Raw genomic sequence first — 23,744 nt, 5'->3', positions numbered from 1 at the left:
TGCACCTCCTTTTTTAAAGGCTGCATGTTTGAATAACTTTTGAATTTCTGTATTTGGGTCTGTATTTGTATTTTTCAACCGACTGAAAACAGAGTCCAATTTCCGGCTGCTGTGCTGCTTTCTCCGCTTATTGGGTGAAGTGATTGGGCATGACTAACAGCAGGCTCACAATACTCACCGGGCTCATAGGGCGTTCAGCTGCAGTCAGCCAGATATATTTTCTGTGTCATTTGACCCATAGCCTACATAGACAGTTCTGGGTCCTACCAGCATGGCGGGGCAGTGTCACAAATCCATGCCCCCTTTTTTTAAGCCAGCCTGCAAACGACACTCTCCCCACAGATTCACATGGCGGCAAAGTATCTGCAGGGTGGGCCTGGAACTGGGGACTGTTCTGAAGTCAAACTTACTGTAGGTCTACGGATTGGACTGTAAAAAAAAAAAAATGGACAGGAAGCTGAATCTGAACCGAGCTGAGACGTTCTCCTTCGTCAACCCTTGGATCAGATATTTTCTTTTCTTCTTCAGCTTCTTATTTTGGGTGAGTACCGTTATTATACGCTGTTACAGGTTGTTTTTTTTGCCAGTCACAGGGCACCATATATTCCTACAATTTCTGAGCAAATCTTCAGGGAGTTGTAGCTCTAATACAAAAAAAATGGAGCTGAAAGGAAGGGAAGCCAAAAAAAGCTCATACAAATTAAATGAAAACACATAATTTGGCTAGTATCCAAAGTTGGAAAAAGCGGGAGCACCTGGCCTCCTTGCTGCTTCCTATTTTAAGTTTACTACAGTTATATATGAACACTCTGATCGCCCATAGATCACTGTAGCGGATATTGAGTAGTGCATTCTTATCACATCAGTTGAGGACTGATTCACACTAAACTACAAAACACCCGGCAGCAGTGGAAGCCTGCTGGTTGTCTGTATAAAGCTGTTGTTGAATGATATCTAGGCTGCATTGTTTCACAACATGACTCCAAATTTGGAGTCCACTGCATTTTATGTAGAGGAGAGACTCCTAACCAGTGGTGCTTGCACTTGAGGAGGGTACCTCTGCAGTTGTCCGCGGGTAGGCGGAAGCATTGAGGACCAGCTAAACCACATTCAAATACATAAATCATAACGTAGTATAAAAAGCATCTGTCAAGAAAAGTCTAAACCATCAGCTAAAATTACTATAAAAAATAGTAGAAACCATTGGGAAGTGGAAGGGGCCACTCAAATTGTATTCTTTAAACATAATGCTAATTGAAGATATTTCATAACACAGCAGTTCATAATTTGATGATCAAACTACAGGAAAGTTTCATGCCAATCAGAGCATCACCTAACATTTTCTACTACAAAAACCAAAGAGATGTTTACATTTGAAATTGAGGCTCACATAAATTGGATAAAAAAAAAGTTAAATAGTAAAGTAGCTTAAAAGAAATGGATAGACTGTTAAAATTCAGATAAACATAATGAATAAATCATTCAAATTGATCGGTTATAGTAGTGTAAAAATGGCTGAAAGTTAAAGGATAAACGTTTGACATGTTTATCCATTACTTTTAGCTTACCATTAACTGTAAGCCTTTTCCAACACTTCTCCGAAGTAAATAAATGTAATACATTATTTTTAGCTGGTTACTAAAAGCTCTGCACACGATTCATCATATATCCTGCTTCTGACTGCGAGCAACCTACAAGAGATGGTCCGACCCAGTCGTCTGGCCATAACCATGTAGATCTTGTCGACAAAGTCCCTTAGGCCTTTACACCTGTACATTTCTTCCACATTCAACACGTTGACCACAAGAACTGATCGTTCACTTATCTTCTAATATGCCTAGAGCCTTGACACACGCCTTCTTTATGACATGTTATTTGTTTCATATGATGTCTTGAATTATAGAAACTCCGCTGTTGTGGTTATTAACTGAGAGACCAGCAGACAACTGGGATCGTTAGAGAAAGAGCTCTGAAGGTAGAGAGGACACTCCGATACGACCATTAAACCATCCATCAGGCGTCATGTCTCCATCAACAGTTGCTTTCACACAAACAAACAAACAAACAAACATGCACAAACACACCATTAAGGCTCTCTGACTCCCTCACTTTCCTACCACATTACTTCTTGAGCAAACAGATCACATCTGTAACTCCACCGAGCCCCTGTACACCTCCGTTGTATCCCTGTTCATCTGATCCTACACAAAAACAGCGAAGGGCAAACACTGTACTGCGCTCTGAATGCATTTACAGCCAATCAGCAATAACCGCAAGCCCCAGCAGCCACACATACACCAGCCTGTGTTGACTTTGTTTATCAGACACGGGCTCAGAAGTGAACACTGCAGCCCTAATCCATCAGGCCTTTGTCCCCGCGTCCCCATGGCTCAGTTCAGCTGGCTTTCACCTCCACACACAATCTGCTGGGAGAAGCCTGATTCATCCTTTTGAAAAGGCTGCAAGCGGAGCTGGAATACATTTACTGTGTAAGTGTGTCTCCTGTTGCAAATGCAAGTTGCCACCCGTATTCACATACACACACACAAGTGGTGGAAAAACTTAACAAATGGAGCTACAGGTGCACACAATCCGACGCAACCCCTTAAAAATTGTGCTTTCAAAAACCTTGAAATCAGTAGTTTCAAAGAAAATGTGCTTCTTCCATGCCTTCCTTTGTAGCTATTGTCCTGTGAAGGTAGACTTTCAAAAATGGCAAAACATACCATTTCAAAGCAAAAAATGAAGAAATCTAAGTTAATAAAGGATGAACGCAAAGCATTCTTCATACACACACAGAGGGAGAGAGAGAGAGAGAGAGAGAGAGAGACACACAATTAGGAGAATGCCTGCGAGTGCGGAGGCTGGGAAGGAAAGCCAAGCCACACAGATTGTTTTTCAAGGTGAGAAAAACAGTCAAAGAAAGGAGGGAAATTAGTGTTGACAATGCAATCGACGGGAAGCAGTAAGCCCACCTGTTTTCCGCCCACTTCGCTGTTATATTGGTTGGATTCTCGTGAACTCACACCTTCAGCTGTTTCACCACTCGTCCTTAAGTAGCACCATCGCATACAGCACGCGCACGCGCACACACACACCAGACCATCACAGCCAAAACAGGACTTAGTAAAGTTTAGGAGAATAATAACCGCTATTCTCTATCCAAGGTCAAGTTCCACTCTGCAGAAATTATGTAAATCATGATAAAAACTGAAAGAAAAGAAAAACAAATTTCAATTCTAGAGGTTCCACATTAAAATCACAGGTGGGCCACATTTTATTTATTTTGTTTGTTGTCAGGCGTTAACACCCACCAAATTTAAATGATTGAAGCTGAGATCCATATGTTGTGGGTTTTTTTTCCTGTTTATATCCATCTGTTTGTTTATCATAAACAGATAAATTGGTGCAGTTACCATGGCTACAGGTGCTCTGCACACTCAGCACCTGAGGAAAGGCTTGTCCAACACTAATCTGATCACACCTGGCCAGGCTGACAATGCAAATAAAGTCTGTCCAAAACAGAGTCCGCACTCTGTCAGAAACATATTTTCACGCATCAAAATGAAGAATAAATCTGGACAAATTACAAGTCTGGTGCAATTTATACATTTTGCTGCAACTGAAAAATCAACCTAGGCGAATGTGCTGTTGATTTTTTTTTTTTTTTTATCATTTAATGACCTGTGTGAAAAATAACCTCTCTCTTTTTCCCAGGTTTTCTCCTTATTGATTGTTGCAATCGGAGTGTATGCTAAAGCCCAGAAAGCTACAGGTACACAAGAAGGCACATTTTCCACACGTTTCTCAAACTCTACAGAAAATGTTCTATTATATGGCACAGCTACAGAGAGATTTTTTTTTTTTATATGTTCTGCACACTTAGTTCCAGCTTTGTGCTCACTATGAATAAAAGAACTCTAATAAACCGTTCCTCCAATCTGTGCAGTGGCAGCCTCTTTCCCCTGTTGAGTTATAAACACACAAAGCAACTGGATGTCACGTTTAGTGGGTTAGGTTTGAGCTTTATCCTCATTTTACCTGGTGTCATTGTTTTCACATTTAATTTGTGATGAAGTTGATGGGCAGGAGAAAAAAAAAAACTAGTCTGGGCTCATCTCACTGATTACACCTCTGTATCTGTGCATAATCCCTAATAGACCAATATTATTAGAGAGCATTAATGCCACTGGTGTAGGTGGGGACCATGCAAAAAATAGGAAAATAGTCTATGGGAGGGCATTAATTCAAGTAAAGCTTAGAAATACGGGTAGAAAAATTGGAAAAAAAAAAAAAAACAGGAAGTGAAGGAAAGAACAGAGGAGGGCAGCTTTCTAAACAGAGTCTGTTTTCCTGTCTTTCTGCCAGACGCGGTGCGGGACACGTTCCTGATCGACCCAGCTGTCATCCTAATTGTGGTGGGGGTGGTCATGTTCTTCATCACTTTCTGTGGCTGTATCGGAGCTCTCAGAGAGAACATTCGCCTCCTCAAGACAGTAATAGACCGAACAGACACATTACTAATACTGGCGCTGTGTTTTGCTTCCGACACGGCAGCTCAAATTACACTTAATCCAAAACCAAGCCTCACATTTTATGTGTAACAACAAATCTGTCAGTGATGATTCTTAGTCAGACTGAGGTTTAACATTTGTGTCTTTTCTTACCCTAGTTCTCCTTCAGCCTGACACTGGTCTTCCTCACCCAGCTGGCCATAGCAATTCTGGGTTTCTTCTACTCCGATCAGGTATCTGCCTCTTTCCTGACACTTCTGTGCACTTTCTGAGATATTCTATAAATTGAGGTCACTTGTAGGTCATATTCAGTCTCCAATTCTCTTCCACAGAGACACCACCATCGACCACGAGCACCATTGATTTAGTCTATTCTTTCCCAGTACATTCTGTACATTAGTGAACTACAGTGTATATAACTTTATAATGCATGTTATCTGAACCCACAGATGAGCCCACTGAGCCTACAGTACAAAAAAAAAAAAGAGACGTTTCCAGTGGAAATCAGTGTTTGTGTCACCATCTTTATGCCATCCAAAATGTGTGTCTCAGGCTTGTTTTGTAGAGGAGATCTTCTCTGTTCTCTGTGAAGGACACACTTTAAAAGCGAAAGATTAATTGTTTTTTTTTTACAATTTATAATAACATTGTAGTCACATAGTTCATTGGTGAAATTTGGGGTTGCAGCGACATTATTAAAAACGACTTCGACAGGGCAAGAAAAACAAGCAGGCAGTCAATCAGGGTTTTGTTTCAGTAGCCAGAAGGTCAGGGACCTTGGACATGTCCATCATTAACATGCTCTCCACGCATTTGCATTTGTATGCCTGTATTGCTGTTTAAATCATTTTCCAACATTCATGTTTTAATGTGGAGGTTTATCATTCCAATCCTTTCTAATTGTAAACCGTATTGGGACCAGGTTGCATGGTGAATCAAAACAGTAAATATAACTGAACTGAACTGAATTTCGTGTTGCCTAAAGCTACAACAATTAATCGACAGGAAATTAATTATCAACTTCCGACTGATCGTTTGGAGTCATTAATTATTAAAGATTAAAAAAAAAAAAAAAAAAAAAAAAAAGCTAAATTTGAGCTTAAAATGTGATTATTTTCTGCTTTATTTAGTGCTTAATGATTTCAAACTGAATATCTTTCAGCTGCTCATCATGACAGAACAAGACTGCAGGCTGCACTTTGGGCTTTCAGAAACACTCTGATTTTGTATCATTTTCTTGACATTTTAAAGACCAAACATCTGATCAATTAATTGAAGAAATAATCGACAGAAGAGTCAATAATGAAAAAATATTTTTTTGCAGCCATGCTACAATGACAGTGTCAGCAGCTCCGACTAGTTTGCTGATTAATGATGAGTTTGGCGGTTATTCCTACAGAATATGATATTAAATATGCTGAGATCCTTTTTCTTGCTTGATTTCAGAGTTTAACAGTCTGGCTCAACATTCTTACTGGCAGCCTGTCTGGTTGTGTTTTTTTGCCCCGTTTGAATTTCTGAATAATTTTGTATACGAATTGTTAAAGTACCATCAAAGTAGCAATAAGCCAAAATTGTCTTTTCAACATGTGATTTTTTTTTCTTTCTTTTGGCTAATTATTTTATGACTCGTCGTCTGACTAGGGACTGACTAGGTCAAAGAGCAATATTACTTCCTCTGATATGAATGAGTTTAAGACTTCAGAGGGTAATTAAATGAGAAAAGAATTGTGTAACTTATTCATGGAAGAATAACAATAATTTTGGATTATTTAAAAAAAAAAAAACCTCCATTGTAGGTTGGGTTCCAAAACCCCTGATTTGGATATCACACAATAAAAACGCCTTGTCTGAATGAGAACAGGTATCCACGCTGAGACTGGGAACGTATACCGTATATGCACACGCCTGTGCATCTGTTTCAGCTCCATATGACCCCAGTGATTCATTTGGAGGCAACAAGAATGGGAAGGATCCCCCGTCTCACATCCACTTATCTCCTTCAGTAACATGCCATTAAGGCTCCGCTGAGGATAAAAACACAACAGCCAGCAGCGGCAACGCTCCCTGATGTCAGCATGTGGTGGCGAGGTGCTGGTGCCTGATGATACCTCTGCTCTTCTCTCCCATGTGTTCTCTGTCATCGCTCGGACTGCCTGCTGCTAAACAGAGCAGTTTAACAACCCTCTCAGCATCCTTCCTCGCTAAATGATTCAAATGCTTCGGCACTTCAAAGTGGAACCAAATGTTCCATTTCAACAGATCCCTTGAAGGAGACTTTGCCGCTAATGACACAGTGTTACGGTGGGCTCCAAAGCCCACAAGCAAGCTGTGCCACGTGGAAACACAGAAACAGAGGGAGGCTTTAGGGTGAGGACGAGGGGAACGCTGTAAAAAAAAATCTTCACACGATTTAGTAAAACTATTTCAAGATTTAAAAAAAAATGTTGGGCTATTTTGATAGAGCTCAATATTTATCAACATAACCTGTTCAAAAGCAGTCTGTGGGATCAATTCACACAGCCTTCAGCAAACCGCTCACAGAAGTTCATTTCCAACTAATTGAAATTCTAAAATTCAGCAGTTTATTAGCATACAGTGCTCCTATCAGAATATATTACGTCTGAACTCAGTCTGTATAACCATGGCCTTCTTTTGAATTTTAAAGGTCAGAAGGACATACAAGATAAATATTAATAATGCAAGGCCTCGTTAAATTAAAATCAAAACATTATGGACCATAAAAGCTAACAAAATCAAGAATGACATCATTTCACTTAGTTTGAAATCTTCATTACAGATTATATAATCGATTTAATGCAGTTATTTTTCATCCAAGCTTTGCTTATTCAGCTTGAGTGGAGCTGATGACAATTACCACATTATAATCACAAATGGCTAAGTTCAAGCAATTATGTACTGCAGCTGAAATAGTGCATGTGTGCTTTGTGCTTGGTATGCACACCATGTATTGATTTCAAATGCATCAACGGCTTTATTATTATTGTAATGTATGCTGCAATCCTGCAGCATACAGGAGTTCCTGCTCTGCTGCTGTCTTGTTAAGATACACCGCGCAGGATGCTTATACAATGCAAACAAGAGGATGTTATGTGTCCCCCTCAAACAAACATAATTATTTGTTTATTTTATGCAGACATATACACGAGCACAGGATATTCCACGAAGAGACTAACGCTGCATAATATATGCTTTATAGCCTAAAAGATAATTTAGCAACAACTGCAGTGCAACGCAGCAATGCATACATAAATACTGCGTATACAAATGACAATGAAGGTCCACAAAACTCCTGACAAGCAGTATTAACCTTGATTTGAAATGAGCCCAGATACGATCCGTTTTAGGCTCCAGGAGGATTCCCAGGGTATCTGCTCAGAGGAGGTTTCCCAGAAAGGCCCTTTGTTATTTTCCATAAAAGCACCCCGAGTAATTAACTGAGGCCGAAAACCTGAGAGGTTTCATCATGTCACCTAGCACCACTGCAGCCAAGTCATAAAGACAATTGTTAGAGATAGTTCACCTCTAGCAATTTTAATGAAGTTATTAAAATTTAACAGACTCAATGTGTCTAAAAAGTGGAAAGGTTGATATTAGAGTGTGTATTAATCTGACCATTTCCTCTCTCTTAGACACAGGATGCTTTGGGGAAATTTGTGAAGAAAGCAATTGTGCACTACAGGGATGACCTGGATCTGCAGAACCTGATGGATTACATCCAAAAAGAGGTGCGCTGGCCAATTCCACTTAGCTAGAGTGTCTGTGCTTGTGTCTGTAGCTATCCACATCACACAAGTCTTCAGATTGATCAGAGCTAGTGGTTTATTGAATATGTCTGAGCACTAAACCAAGTGTCTACAGAGCTGCATGTCTACTGTTTGTTTGTTTATTTATTTATTTATTTCTGGCCTTGGTGAGGGGTTTTCCACATGAGAGGCTACATGTAACATACGGTTCCTGTATCCTCTGTGGGTCTCCTCATGTGATATTCCTCCTCCATCTGCACATATTGGCACATTTGTGAGCCTGGGTTTTCCCATGGGAGAAGACCAGACTGGCAGGATGTACAGTGCAGACCAAGACCATGTTTCTAAATATATACCTGTGCTGAGCTCTCATCTTTCTCTCTTCCTCTTAGTTCAAGTGTTGTGGGTGGAACAACTACACAGACTGGTCTTGGAACCTCTACTTTAACTGTACACATGAGAACCCGAGCAACGAACGCTGTGCCGTGCCTTACTCCTGCTGCACTCCTGTTCCCGGAGAGGTCTGTTCTTTTCTATGGAGCCTTGTAACATACAAACTAATAATATAGCTTCATGCAAAACTGCTAATTTTACTCAAATGTAAAAAAAATACGGCTTCAAAGAAGGCTTACGTCGGATTAAATGCCAGGTACCAGCATTTGTTAGCTGTGAAAAATGGTTTCTGTCGAACGTGAAGCAAAAAGATGACCTCCATGGAGATCTCTGCAAAAGGTTTCTAGATGTATCAGTCCAATCACACAACACACCAAAGCATGTAATACACCCGTCCGTCCACTAGAGGATATCATGTCAGTGTCACGTTGTGCCTCACTTCAGCATGAAAAGCTAGGTTAGGTTTGGCCACCAAAAATGATACGGTTAGGGTGGCTTGCGTTAAAATAAGCAATCTTGCAGAAGTAGCATCAGGGATGTTACCTGTCGTATGTCACATAACGTTACGTTTGTGAGTAACTTACTTAAGTTCCCAAGAAAAAAAAAATCTTCGTTGACTTATGTTTTCTTACGGACTTGAACGCTGGTCTCCCCAGGTTAAAGTCCTGTGTTTGTTTCTCAACCTCTTTCCTACCAGGACTTTATTGCTCTCTTGTGATTCGTCACATGACCGCATTCTCCGTCCGTAGTCATACATGCGTGTGCTTTTCACACGAGGCGAAGCGGGCCACTGACACGTTATCTCTAGGTGAACTGACGGGTGTATTACACGCTTCAGCATGATACCGGGCCAACCATTAAAAAAAAAAAAGGATCCTTTGATGAAGCCAGATTTTAAATCAACACTTTATTAATGAATGTAAAGTGAAATGCTAACAGTATTGCAAACAATATCGAAGCTTCTAGCTCAGCTGAACGTGACGTCAACACTCCATCCAGCATGCTCTGACAAGCAGCTGTCTAGTAGAAAAGATAGAATAAAACATATCAGAGTTAATGATCTGTGGATACTGAAATAGAGCCAGTACTGTTCGACTGAGACAGACATCATTTGCATTGGTTTCGACATTGGATATGTACACGAGTGTCAAAACTGCAGTGGTTCTTTGCCTGGAGGCGACAGCATGTTGACATCTGCAGGTATGCACTGCTGCAGTATCATTTTCCCTTCCTTTGCACAGAACTGGTCTGTTCATGACAAACCAGTTTCTTTCTTGAGTAGAATCTGCAGAAGACTTTGACTGACTTAAAGAGTCACATGCTAGTTCCATGAGGGGATTTCTATTTATTAAAAAGTTCAAAATAAAATAAAGATTAGGGAAATAATCTCCTAAATGAAGCCAGACAAAATACATAAACAAGCCGAAGCCAACCAACTGCAATAAATATCAATATAACCGACATGTCCAACATACAGTAATGAGAGCTGATATGTTATCTGACATGCCGCCTGTAGTAACATTCAGCCTTTATAGCATGTGGACAGTAACGATTCGCCTGCTGCTACATTGAATTCCTCTTTCATGAGGGTTTTATATTTTGTGTACACAGAATCACCACTGCAGCTGTCTGCACATGCATGAAATTATGCAGAGGAAAATGCATGCCAGCACACAAACAGTGATTATGTAAATACTGTACTCATGCATGCATGAATAGGCACATTTGCGCTCACATTAAGACACGTTCAAAATGCCTGTCTTGTCTCTGCTCAGACACAGCAGCACAGCTTTTGAGTTACCACTTACAAAAAAAAACTAAGGACTTCATGTAGCTCCATCACACCAATATTGATTAAACATCATGCTACATGGAAAACAGATCACAGCAACCTTTTTCTACATGGGTAGAAAATCAATTAATTAAATGGCATAAAGCGCTGATGCAGTGCTGCATCCTGCTGGTAGCAGCCTGCAACTGCCCGGTGCAACCGCATGTCTCCTAGAGGGACTAAGTAGTCTTTCTTGTCACATCAAATGGGTGTAGTTGTATCGCTCTCTTGCCATTTTTTCCCCCCTTGTTTTTACTCCAAGTCATCAGCCTCTAACTGTCACAATAGTAATATTTTTGTCAATGCTGTTTTTTTATTTTTTATCTCCTGTGTTATTTTGCAGAGCATGAAAGCGTCCACTGGAATTGGTCGTTTCAGGGTTTAAATGGTAATTAAAATACTCTTTTAAACTCTAATGTCTCTCTGTCTCTCGGCCTTTGCCTTTCTCCATCGGGCATACAGGTAGTGATCAACACGATGTGCGGTTTTGGGGTTCAAACTCAAAACTACCTGGAGGCAAACAAGTCAATCTACCCAGTAGGCTGTGCAGACAGAGCAGTGATGTGGATCGAGTCTCATCTGTTGCTGGTGGGGGCCCTCACCCTGGGTCTGGCCTTGCCTCAGGTAACTCTACACATACATGTAGTTAAAGGAAGCTGTACACTTAATTGACAACAATCTTTTGCCAAGATAACTCTAGTTTTGTCTTAAATAAGCTCAGACAGACAGACAGACAGACACACACGAGTCAATACAGGCATCAACTGCAGGCTAACTGAATTGAGTGTTTAGCAATCACCATATTGACTGGACCTCAAAGGCAGACTGGCATGGAGAATTTGGACGCGACTGCGAAATAGTCCGAGCAACACTTCATCAATCACGACCTTGCACCATTCCTGAAGTAACCCACGTACAAACATCAATCTGAGAGTTCCCTCTACAAATTCAGATGATCTCACAAAAAATAGCTTTGTTCTTTGTGCAAAAGGGAAAAAGAAAATCCAATAAAAATAAGGGATAGGGTTAATGTGAGGCCACTGATATTAGTGATTTGAAATGGAGGGTTACACCTAGACAGCAATAACTGGGCACAACAGGACAATTAAATTTAACTGCACATTATTCATTTATTACACTGTCCGAGATGGGATGTGCAGGTTAATGTGCACTCGAGGTAGAAGTCTGCATGTAATAATGTACCGTTATATGTCGAAGCAAGGAGGATACTGACGATTCCCTCCTACTTACTGAGAACGGCTGCACAACATACCCCAAATCCCACAGCACTAAGCACTGTTAATAACTCAAGTCAGTAGCGAGATTGACTATGAAATCAAATTAGCTCTTATCAGGCGCTGACTCTAAATAATTAGTCCAAAATGGTTCAGGTCCTCTCACACAACATTCTGGCGGAGCATGCAGCTCTAGCTCTTTAGCCTGAACTCTCTCACTCTCGTCTGTCTGATTGGGTCCCCGATGATTCTGCAAAGAGAGAAGCATGTGAATTGCCCACGAGTCCTGTCAAGACAATTGCATTAGTATTCCGGTGGCTTTGATGTGCTGTAAATCTGATGAAGTTCTCTTTTTAGTCTTGCATATCCTCACCAAATACTATTACTGAATTTGTCTGCATAACAAGCCACATCAAACTGTTAATTATTGAAAAGCTCCGTTAAGAGCCGTGTGTGTTCTCAGTGTGAGAAAAAGACTTCATGGTCAGTGCTTATGGGAAGCAATACATTTAAAAGTGTTAATCCTGGAACACTTTTGTTTTCCCCTCAGTGCCAAATAAGCATTGCAACACCCTTCTGAGGGACCTTGAGATGTTCGGTACAGGCTGTACAGTAACTGAGAATCTGTTCTGTAATCTAAAGTGGCTGCTGCTGTCCTCTATAGATTGCAGGCATCGTGCTGTCCCAGATCCTGATCTCTCAGATCCAAGATGAGATTACCTCAGTATTGTGAAAGTGGCTCGACACGGGGGAGAAGAGGGGAGAAAAGACCGCGGCTGCATCACTGCAATGTTTGAGTACAATGTGCCGTTGCCTTCGGGCATACAAGCGTGATTCACTTGTGTTACTTAAATAGTCATTCACAAACAAAGTGCAAAATGTATATTTATTGGTTTTGAACATGGTTTTTGTATTAATATTGACATTACAATTGAATCTTTAAAGTATTTATATTTAAATGTGATACGTTTGCTAATAAAAGACAAGATGTTTACCATAAAGACGAAGTTATGTGATGCATATTGATTCGAGGTGTCAGTTTTGTTAAAAATCGGCTCACAAAGCAAGTGATTATGTTTTATATCTTAAGGTTATTTATCATGCAATTTAGCAACCTGTGAGTAATGCTAGGTGTTACCCATAAAATATGTGCCAAGTAGATTAGCAATTTAAAATATGGAGCCCAGAAGTCTTCAATATTTAGCCCGGCAAATGAAACTTGGTTTTGCCCGTTAACACCTGTAAGCAAGAGCAACACTGTTTAAGTAATTATCAATCAACAGCTAACTTCCACTGTACACAGACACAGTAACTAAACGTCTATATTTTAGTTTTTAAAGCTAAATATAACCAACTGGCGACATTTATTTCTCACCATCAAAGTAAAGAGCCAGTGTCAGCGAGCTTTTCTTGGCTGTTGCATTAACCGCTGCCGTTAACGCCGTCTTTTCACATTGATGCTGAAAACCTGCTAAATTAGCTTGTGAGCCAGGTACGCAGAATAGGAAGCCTTGTAAGTTTAATGAATATCTACTGTGTTTACATCAGCCAGAGATGATTCAGAAAAATGGAGCTCTAATTCGCAGGTTCTAACCTACTAAATCTGGTAGCGGTTGTGAGGCGAAGTAGCTTCAGATTTGCTGAAAAGTGCGAAGGGCAGCAACAAATTGTTACAGTGACATCATAAACAAAATGAAAAGGTTCATTTTAAAACATCATTTTTTTTGATTATGTCACAGATTATAGTTACACTAATAATTACAAATGTTCATGTCTTTATCTATGCCATGATTTTTTTTTTTAAATTTTTTTTATCTAACATTGAACACTTTCAGGCTCCATACTATCAGGACATCAAGTTCTACAATTAAAAGAGTGCTGCAGGAAAGGCTTCAGCTGCCTCTGCAACAGTGCCAAGATCCTGCCAGTTGGTGAAGAAGTCTCCTTGAGCCAAACACCGGCACACTGGATTACAGTGGCGCTGTCATGTTTGTTTTTGCATGGCAACTGCTTCGCACACCTTGCAATAGCTCTTAATTGTGAAGAGCCAGACTTCTCTGCATCAGACGATGGGTCAGGGGAGAGTTTGGCCTCACGGCATCGCGCTCCGCCAGGAGACATCTGAGGGGAATTGAGCACAACACAAGACAGTGCTGAGAGATGTACACAGATTCAAAGAGACTACAAGCTCCCTTGAGAGGCTATCGTGATCAATAATGAAGGTATGACATGGTGTACAGACAGGGATTCTCAGTTACATAATAAGATCATGAAAACAGCTTGTGCTCTGTGTGCACATAGAAGGACAGCAGCTAAAGAAAACCGGGCTGGAGAGCAGTCCCAACAGCAGCTATACTAATCATGATGAAATCTGGTAGTTCCTACAATGCAAGATCTTTCTTTCCACCCCCTCGCACACACACAATGTCTCTGCAGATTCTCAAATAAAAACATGGATGACATGATGCAAAGCACTGATATATGTTTGACCTGAAATCCCTGTGGTGCATTACCTTCCCAGTTTCTTGTGGTATTTATTCTCAGATTTCATTGCCGCATGAATAAGCAGTTGATTGAACAGATCCCTCTGTAAACAACAGTGGACAAAGCCATTAGTAAACAAAAACCTCTTCCAACACTATATACAGTCCTTCTACCCTTTTGCGTTATATTGTATGTACACTGTTGCACCTCGGAGAATCGTTTTCTGAACATAAAATGCATGAAGTCCATCAGCATCCATCACAGAGATTCATTATTTATATGTTGATGCACTGCGCTCCACATTCTCACACTGTGGTGGTATGGTTTCTGTGGTATGGTCATGGCCTGAAAGACTGCAGCTCGTAAACACCTCTGGCCCATTTTTATAGCAACAGGGATTTCTGTTTTACTCAAGAAAACACAATACAGTATGATCAATGATATCCAAAGAAAGTAAAGCATCAAGGCTGAATGCTTTTCAACTCTGCAAGAAGAGAGCTGCAATTTTTTTTCTTCTGTTTTAGGCTTACCACAGTTGCCCATTTCTGTGGACCTTACCTGTGCATCACTGCCACCAATGTCTACAATGCGATAGCGTAAAGGGTACAGGAGTTCAACAGTTTGATTGTAGTTGCCCTGGTTGTACTCCATCATAGCCTGACACATTGGTATGCCTATAATCCCGGCCCGCTGATGTTGCTGATTGTCACGAGGCTCCCTGTGATGGAAAGGAGGGGTTTCAAAAAAGAAGAGAAGAGGGAAAAAAATAAAGAAACATATATTCCTAATGGTACATTTCAAAGAATGTATCATTATTGAACAATTTGTGACGGTAGTTCCTTCTGAAAACCAGACATTGAGATTATCTTTCAAAAAGCCTTTTAAATCATTTATTTATAGAGAATATGAACAAGGCTGACAGCCGCAGTCGGCTTTGGAGACAATCAGGCTGCTGTTTTTAATAAAGGAAACTCTCGAGTTGAATGAAACGAGACAAAAATAAGAACAAAATTTTGAAAATAAACCAAATCTAGGAAGAGAGCTAAATGCTGGTTTATTTCTACAAACTGACATGGGTAGTAAGGCTTTTTTCAACAGAACCGTGACAGCACAGACATCTGGGAAGGATTCACTTCCCTTTAAAGCCAGAGATTCCATACTGTTGCGAGGCTTTCTTGGATTAAATAATGATTAAAGTCGCTCAACCTAAATTCACATTATGGAAAAATATGGATTATGTAAAACTGCGTCACCCTTCCAAATCAAGATAATAAAAGTTACACGGTACGCGAGTGATGGAATTAAATGAATGCAAAGTTTATGCACAGCTGCAGCTTGTCTGATGATCCAAAGCAAGAGCTGTGTTGAGGAGAAAATTGCAGTTTCTTCCTTAAAAACTCACTTTGAAGATAATTTAACATTTATTACGTAACAGTGAAAAACACTGCAACTTTAAACACTGGTTTTAAATGTTGGCTTTTCTGTGGCGGGATAAAATGGGGAGCGCATGCTGTCTGTAGTCGGAACATTACAACCGCAGAACTCCACAGAGGCAGCAGCAACTGGTACAACATCTGCTACAGATGGAAGACCCCTTTCCCCGAGATACACTGCTGCTCTGAACGCTCTCCCTGACTGTATCCGCTCACTATCTCACATCCTACGCTCAACCTTGTTTCTGTCTCTATTTTACATAAGGCTTGTGTTGCTCTTATGTAAGGTGGACAGAGTGTTGAGGTGTGCAGTGAGGAGAAGAAATGGTCGGAACTTACTTAGCCAATTGCTGGAGGCCCTCCAGCAGACGTTGAGCGTTCTGGCTCTCTTTGGCTCCCAGCGACACCATGAGGAAGTGGAGATCATTAAACAAGGTCACATGGTCATCATTGTGAGGCTGCGTTACCTGGAGCAGCTCCTTCCAACGGTCCTTCACACACACACCTGAAATATAGAGCAACACAGACACACAAATATCACATAGGGGATTTAAAAGTTGTGGGAAAAGTAACTTTCCTGAATTCGACAGTCAATTCATTCATTTTCAAAATAGTGATACCATTAAAAAAAAAAAAAAAAAAAAAAAAAAAAAAAAAAGTGGTAAAGGATTCTGCTAATTACCCTTACTTCAAACTCTGCGCTGAGTTTGAGATTAATGAAGTATGATAACTGAAATTATCTCACCTCATTAGCGGTTTCACTTGAGACCACACTGTCTTAAATTGTCTTAAATCAGATGTTACAGTTGCCCATCAGCCCATTACCAACATGTTAACAAATGTTGCAGCATCAGACCAGTCGGCACTATTTTGAAAAATTCCTATCGAGCAACAACATGCATTAAGTCCTGAATCTATATCAAATTCTGCTCAGTGGTATCCAAGATGCTTTTTGAATTCCCAAACTATCTGGTATCTTACCCTCCATTTCCAGTCTGCAGAGCATTGAACTGGCATCTACGGTGTCCAACATGGATCCTGAGGCTTTACAGCGTCTGAATACCTTTGGGAAACAGGGCATACTTTCACTATTCACCGTAAACACTGAAGGATGGAACATGTAAATGCCACAGAATAATTCAGAAGAATAACATTTGAAAAAAAAAAAAAAAGACACTTATGTTTTCCTGGACTCCCCTGATGTGAGCGGTTAAACATTCATGAATCTCAGCTGACTTGATGTAGTGATGTTGTGTTCAAACTTACAGCAGTGGTAAGTAACATTATGAGATGTTCCTGTAAAGGTACAGGACATCAGAGAGCTCTACTTTCTTATTGTCTCCTATTTTTAGAGCGTTGGGATAAAAAAAATAATCAGCTTTGGCAGCTGACACTGAAATGGGTGTGGGTGGTTCCTTGGCTCTGACATCTTCACATGGATTTGACTTCCATTTGCTCACACTTACCCTCTTGACTCACAACAAGCACAACACATTGCTTTTAGTCTAGATCCCTTGTGTACTGATGCATGCACGACTCTTGAAAGGATTCAGACAGGCATCCCATTAAAGTCTCGATGGGAACTCTCAACACAAACCAACCTCAGAATCATATATTTGCAGAGCGGCTTCATGTTGCCCCTGTGGAGGAGGACAGGGTGAGAGAGGCGAATTTGAATCACTTCAGACTGGAGAGATAAGCAAGGTTGATTAATTGTACCGTACAGATGCAAACACGAATTGATCTCGCAATATAATCAATTCCAAACTTCAAATTACCCACGGGAAACAACATCATGAATACAAGTTCCGCAGACCGTTGCCAACTATTCACTTGACTGAAAAAACTTCGAATAATCTTTACCTTCTCAATGAAGTACAGAGCCCAATGCCAATAGTTATGACTGGCCAGCACGTCAGATACCTAGAATTAAACATTACAGATTTCAAATCTTATTCCTGGAACTATTTCAATATTAATTCAGATGTCTCTGGAACTCTACAAGGTTACACAGATGCAATCCATCAGAAAATCCCACTGTTCAGGAATAAACAAAAGTAGTACCTGCCAGTCTTTCTCTCTACTTTCCATGAACTTCAAGCCTTTGTCCACCTCAGCCTTCATCTCATAAACATGGGCTACGGAGTGGACAGACCAAGCATCATCTGGAGTCAGTGCGAGGCCCTGCACAAGAGAGTTTACCCGTGAGAACCAAAAAGAAGTAATACAGATGCAGAAAAAAAAAAGAGTAAAAAGTCAATTACACACAAAAAAATAACTGCATGCTTAACTCGTAGCTGCTGTCGTTAATTTTGTCTACGATGTTCCCCAATCTTGTTTCAAGCGACCCTCATGCCACAGCTACTTTGTATGCATTACACATTCAGCAGGGAAGAGTTCGGCTGCTGAGGTCTGGATGAGCTGCTTATTATTGTTGGTCTTTCACAGCAAATTACTCGCCAAATTGAACTGACACAATAAGCACAAGCACAGACAGCCGGGAACACCCAGCTTCAATAATGGCAACAGCATGTACAGACTGTGATGGAGAAAAGAAATCTCACCTCCATGGCCACTTTCTCAGCCTGGTCGTAGAAGCGAGTCTCTAGGAGACCAAAGGAATACATTCCCTTGAGATAGCTGAGGGCGCGCGCACTCACACACACACACACACACACACACACACACACACACACACACACACACACACACACACACACACACACACACACACACACACACACACACACACACACACACACACATTACCAAATACAGAAATGAAAGAACTTTCACATGTTTTATCTAGAAAGATTAAAAGTAGGCACATTAATTATTAAACTGCGCAGTATTACATATAGACTCAGGGTGTGTCGTGCAATTTGTTTAAGTACCGGAACGCAACTGTGATGCACGCACACAAGCACACACATGGGCTTAAGTTGTGGCTAAGGTTGATCCTATTGTGCCAAGTAACATATAATGTCAATCATTTTATAAAGTCAACCGTGCAACTCTGTTATTTTCAATGGTTGTTCTGGATTAGTTAGGATAAGTGTTATTGTCCAATTTTAGCCACAACACTTTTCATCATAAAAGTCTCGTTAAGAAATGAAAGGTTTCTGTCTACAGAAGGGCTTTTAATTTGAAACAGACACAGGAAGTGTTGGAAGTGTAATGCAGTTTTTCCTCAACGTAGTTCAGGTGCGCTCCAGCAGCACTACACCTATGACTGTAAATAATCTCATGATGATGATGATGATGTGCAGTTTATGTATTATACATTGTATGTATTACAGCCCAATGCATCCATACACTTCTGTTATATCTATAATACATTGAAGTCAAAGAGTTATCTTATGCTGTGTTTTGTACCTGGATAAAGGTGTATGTGGTTTCCAGTGGGGAAGCACCCTGGCCACAGAGTCCCTCATCCGGGTTTGATCTCCCATGTAGAAGAACGCATCATGGGCAAACTTGAGAGCCAGCAAATCAGTGGGATGATCTAACAGAATATCTTCCCATATTTCACAGGCTTTTGGATAATTTCTGCAAAAAAAATATGAGGCACTGTTAAAGATAAATGCAGTTCTGAGAAGCAATGAAGGACAACAGAATGAGTGTACCATGAGAATCCCAGATGTCAATATGCTTTGTGAGGGAATTATGGGGCCCTTGAAAAGCTCAAGTGTCTTTCAAAACAATATTGAGAGAACAAAATGACTCTTCAGTATAACAGTATATCTGACTATACCATGGGGAAATAAGACACTGAAGATAAAATACAAACATTACTTGCTAGACTGTGACCGAAACTTACAAAAGAGTCGACAAAGGAATGCAACAGATGAATGCTGTTGATCTGAGGCTTGTTATTGCATCACATGGGGAAAGACAAAGAGCAACTTAGGGAATGACTGAATGCCGCCTGATAAGTAAATAAAAAAATCTTGGGTTATATAAACAAGATGCTATTCAACCATCATAGTTTTATAACTTATTCACAAACCCTCTGACTTCTAAAATGTTGCCTTTAAAAAAATTTAAAAAAAATACTACAGCACTCTTAAAAATGTTTTATTATCTGTACAGAAGAGATCTTTATACTTCTATTTAAAAAAAAAAACTCGCATGTTGCTTGGGATCCCCTATTACAAACTCTTTCTCGGGAACAACTGGCCTATTTACACTCTTATTCCTCTGTCTGTTTCGACTGCATGTACTGTGGTGTCCTGGCACCTGGATCTTACCCATGAGAGAAGTGCTCCATAGCTTGGACATGGAACCTCTCTCTGGGAGTTATGTCCTGGCTGTTGGCAAGATCCACTGTTCGTCTCACAGCGCTGGCCAGATTCTCATTCAGCCGGGTGCTGCTTGAAGTTGCCATCAGCTCCAGCCCCGTGCTGATCACATGACCCATAACTACGGGAAAAAACAATTAACACTAGTCTTTTCTTTTTGAACTTTCCCACTGCAATATAACAGTAAAAACATGGCGATATCGCGTGTCCTCGTAAAGGTTTTGCCTTTTGGATTGAAGCCAGTCATGAAGAAGGAAACTCTTAGGTAACTACCTGTGTTTCTTCTTTCTTTTTCTGCTCATGTTTAACAAAAGATGATGTTAATGTTAAAAGGTTTTCATCCCTACTGTGTGCCCTCATGACAATGTGAGCTGGCTCACTGGTTACTCACTAGACTAAAAATTAAACTTTTAAATGCACTCTCCGAGTCTAATTATGAGTTTATAATGTTGCCAGATCTATGTGCTTTGCTTTCTGTCCAAGACTGAGCTTAAACAAGGACACCAGAAAAGAAACTTGTGTTGTAATTATATACATATATATCTCCAGACCTGTTGTATGACTCATGTTAAGTATGTAATCAATGTTAAACCAGTTGACCTCAAATTGATTTCCTTATGTAACCGTATATTAAAACCATCATAGTCATGTATTTTCATCAGCTAAATTAAAATCAAGCTCGCAGGTTCTCAGAAGCATCAATTAAGTGTTGAACCGCACAAAAGAGGGCTGACTAATTTGCATGAACAACAAGGAAACATTTAAACACTTGATGAGAGCTCAAACTGACAAACCTTCAGACTACAACTAACAATGAGAGGGCTTGGAGGAATTGACCTCTGCAATATTTATTTAAAGTATACAGGGTCGTAGCCATTTTTAATTTGCTTATTTTAGCAGTGGATAAATTTAGCACCAACACCTTCATCCTTTCCGTATTTATTTATCCTTAACTTTTAACCTTGATCTGCCTTTGTCTCCTTGAATACAACATGTCTTAACTTCTTGCCATGTCTACTTTAAAAGAGGCTCCCATGTTTAATCAGAACTTACTTGATTTATTTAAAGATTGAATTAAAGAAATGACAATATACGACTCCAAATGTACTTACCAAAGGTAGGGTCTGCCACCTGGAGAGCAGAAATGCATCCTTCGAATCCTCCCAAGGTTTCATCATTCTTCCATTTTACATACTAGGAGCAGAACACAATTGAGTTGTTGTTAATTAATTCATAACTATGGTAGTCTGCAGGCCAGTGGTGGAACATACATTCACTCAAGCAGAGTAGGTGCAATTTTAAGGTGCTTTTATTTTAATTCATTATTTCTATTTGATGCTACTTCATACTTTTACTCCACTACATTTCAAAGATGAAGTGTTTACACAGTGGATAATATAACAAGCTTTTAAAACAGAAAACGTTTCCAACCTTCTTGGCATCTGATATCGTACAAAGTAGTAAGCGCATGTTTCAGATGTCTCGGAGTTTGTTAACAGTCAAACCAAAGAGTCATTTTTCCCTCTGAACTTCTCACATGGTGAAATATCTCACCAAAAATCAAAGAGAGAAAGAAATGAAAACAGATTTGTGTATCAGAAATTAGATTTTTTTTTTTTTTGTGTGTGTGCTTCTTTTCTCTCCCACTTATAATGTCATGGCCTGTCAGAGTAACCTGCTGCCTTTCTATACAAAACTAGATGTAAGTGGCTCAAACCAGCTCCACCTGCAGCAGCTACAACAGCAGCAACAACATGCTTCAAACACTATTAATAATCTAATGGTGTCATGGTGTATATCAGTCAGAGGGACTAATACAGTACTTTTAGTTTAGTGCTTTAACCGCATTATGCTGCCAATTTTATTTCGATTTTTTTTTTTTTTTTTTACATTGATTTAGTGGTAAAAGATTTGTCTCTATCACCCTTTCTGCAGATACTATCATATATTTCTATATAAATTGTATGTGTATGTTAGGTGTGTGTGTTAGGTAGGTTACCTGTGTGAGTATGGCATCATACATTTTGCAGGCCTCATTGCTGCTGGTGGACATTGTAAGACCCTCTGCCCTCCATGCCTGTAAGCGACAGTGTTAGTATGCAGATTTTTTTTTTTTTATTTTTAAATTATTATTCTGCATTTCAGAGTAAATTATACTTTTCTGTGTTTCAAGTCTGCTGGGACACGTTTGCAACCTTCAAGGGCGGAGGTTACAACTGTATTCATAAAAGTCGATAAATAGTTTTCAGGGTTACTGCAAACAAAACTGCATGTCCCGGTAAAAACAAACAAACAAACAAACAAAAAAAAGAAAGTTAACTCGGACACGTAACTGTATTCACACGTTGTCCCCGGATCAATCTACATTTTCTTTGGCACGAATCCCACCCGTCGTATTTTCGCTTCAGTTTGCGGTCAGCCCCATTAATGCGAACATAACCGCAACGCTTAATTTCACAACAAATAAACAGCGATCATCTTTTTCTTTTCTCATGCAATTCTGTCCTAAAGTGTTTATCTCTGTGTAGCTCCCGGTCCCGTCACTTACCTCACAATCCCTGAAACTTGAAGCAAGCATTTTGAAAGTCCGGGACTTGGAGCTCTTCCAACTTTCAACCTCAAACTGGAATGCGAATCAACTCGGTCGATGATTGTTGATTATTAGGAAAAGCACCGGAAGTTACTTTATTTGTTGGTTTGCTTTCAAAATAAGTGCATGAGCAAACCGTTACATAAACATGTGTGTGGAAGTATAACTTTCAGTAATCAACGTTTACATGTGCACATCGGTAATGCGATGGCAAGAGACAGAAATCTACGCTGTTAACTTAAGTTTATTTGATAATTGTATTTTGTTAACGTCCCTTATTCATTAAAGCACTGGTTCCCAAACTTTTCCGACCATAAACCACTCTGTACCAACCCCTCCCTCTGCAGATACCAACATACTTTACATGGAAAAAAAAAATTCAGATTAACTATTCAGTAGCTTTAGAAAAGCTACATAACAGCAACATAAAGGTACTGTTTAAAAAAAAAAAAAAAAAAAAAATACATTTATGTCTCTTGCAAGAAAAGGTGTCACTCAGACTCCTTTTTTTTTTTTTTTTGAAAGGTTTCTCTGTTACCTTCAGTGTTTTCACTTGCTTCTCCACTGTTTTTTTTGGACCTTGCTGCCATTTCAAAAAGCCACTCATTCCACTTGGTAAAAATCAACAATTGAGTGTGAGAGAATAACCCCCTGATGATGTCATAAGATTTATCTCGGCTTGTGCTTAAAGACTTTAAGCAAGCCGTTTTAACATTTAATAGCCTCCACAATTCCGATGGCTAATACCTGCAACTGACTTAACGACCACTTATAATTCTAGTTTCAGATATTAACCATTTAGATGAGACAGTTCTCAAGTTGGAGATATCTTTACCTTTCATTCATCCAAGTGAAAATGTAACTACAGATATGTACAATTTATGTTTAGACTAGTCATAATTCACTTATAGAGCTAGTACCATATACATAAATGACAACAGTGACATGATTTGTCCCAGAGAGAATGTGATTGTGAACATCTAAAATGTTCTTTTGTACTCTGAAGAACTGAATTATGGATATATGTAATACATATCCAGTATCCCTTTTACATGTTAAAACAGCCTTCCATATGACTACTTGAATATTTAACAGAAGACATGGAACATATACCAGGCAGGAAGGTTCAAACAAAGCTTATATTGACTGCATTATGGGAAATTTAGCATTTTTGATGTTTGATAATAGGAACTCCA

At 39.7% G+C, this 23,744-nt stretch overlaps 2 protein-coding genes across 3 annotated transcripts; one reads left to right on the top strand and one right to left on the bottom strand.

Annotated features, from left to right (window-relative positions):
• Window positions 1–360: 360 nt before the first annotated feature.
• Window positions 361–12,505, top strand: tspan33b (tetraspanin 33b). Of its 2 annotated transcripts, none has more exons than XM_069705309.1 (8): window positions 361–541; window positions 3,718–3,775; window positions 4,369–4,418; window positions 4,673–4,747; window positions 8,168–8,263; window positions 8,674–8,802; window positions 10,968–11,129; window positions 12,405–12,505. In XM_069705309.1, exons 1-8 carry the CDS (start codon window positions 446–448, stop codon window positions 12,471–12,473), a joined length of 735 nt encoding a protein of 244 aa, XP_069561410.1. In that variant the 5' UTR covers window positions 361–445; the 3' UTR covers window positions 12,474–12,505. The 2 variants fall into 2 exon arrangements, with proteins under 2 accessions (XP_069561410.1, XP_069561409.1); XM_069705308.1 differs by having other exon boundaries at window positions 4,369–4,496.
• A 102-nt stretch (window positions 12,506–12,607) lies between these two features.
• ttc38 (tetratricopeptide repeat domain 38) lies at window positions 12,608–22,618 on the bottom strand. Its single transcript, XM_069705299.1, has 14 exons — window positions 22,507–22,618; window positions 21,958–22,035; window positions 21,071–21,152; window positions 19,908–20,079; window positions 19,033–19,206; window positions 18,222–18,297; window positions 17,722–17,841; window positions 17,521–17,580; window positions 17,259–17,297; window positions 16,639–16,720; window positions 15,997–16,162; window positions 14,783–14,942; window positions 14,254–14,327; window positions 12,608–13,861 (listed from the first exon to the last, which is right to left on the bottom strand). The coding sequence occupies exons 1-14, from the start codon at window positions 22,534–22,536 to the stop codon at window positions 13,774–13,776; spliced, it is 1,401 nt and encodes a 466-aa protein (XP_069561400.1). The 5' UTR covers window positions 22,537–22,618; the 3' UTR covers window positions 12,608–13,773.
• Window positions 22,619–23,744: the final 1,126 nt, after the last annotated feature.

This window comes from Brachyistius frenatus, unplaced genomic scaffold (assembly GCF_029030835.1).
Source record: "Brachyistius frenatus isolate BFR_SWC_R1_liver_20210118 unplaced genomic scaffold, ASM2903083v1 Contig_55, whole genome shotgun sequence".
Lineage (NCBI taxonomy): Eukaryota > Metazoa > Chordata > Actinopteri > Embiotocidae > Brachyistius > Brachyistius frenatus.
The sequence above is the reverse complement of the archived record's forward strand: the minus strand, read 5'-3'. Positions and strand labels throughout refer to the sequence as shown.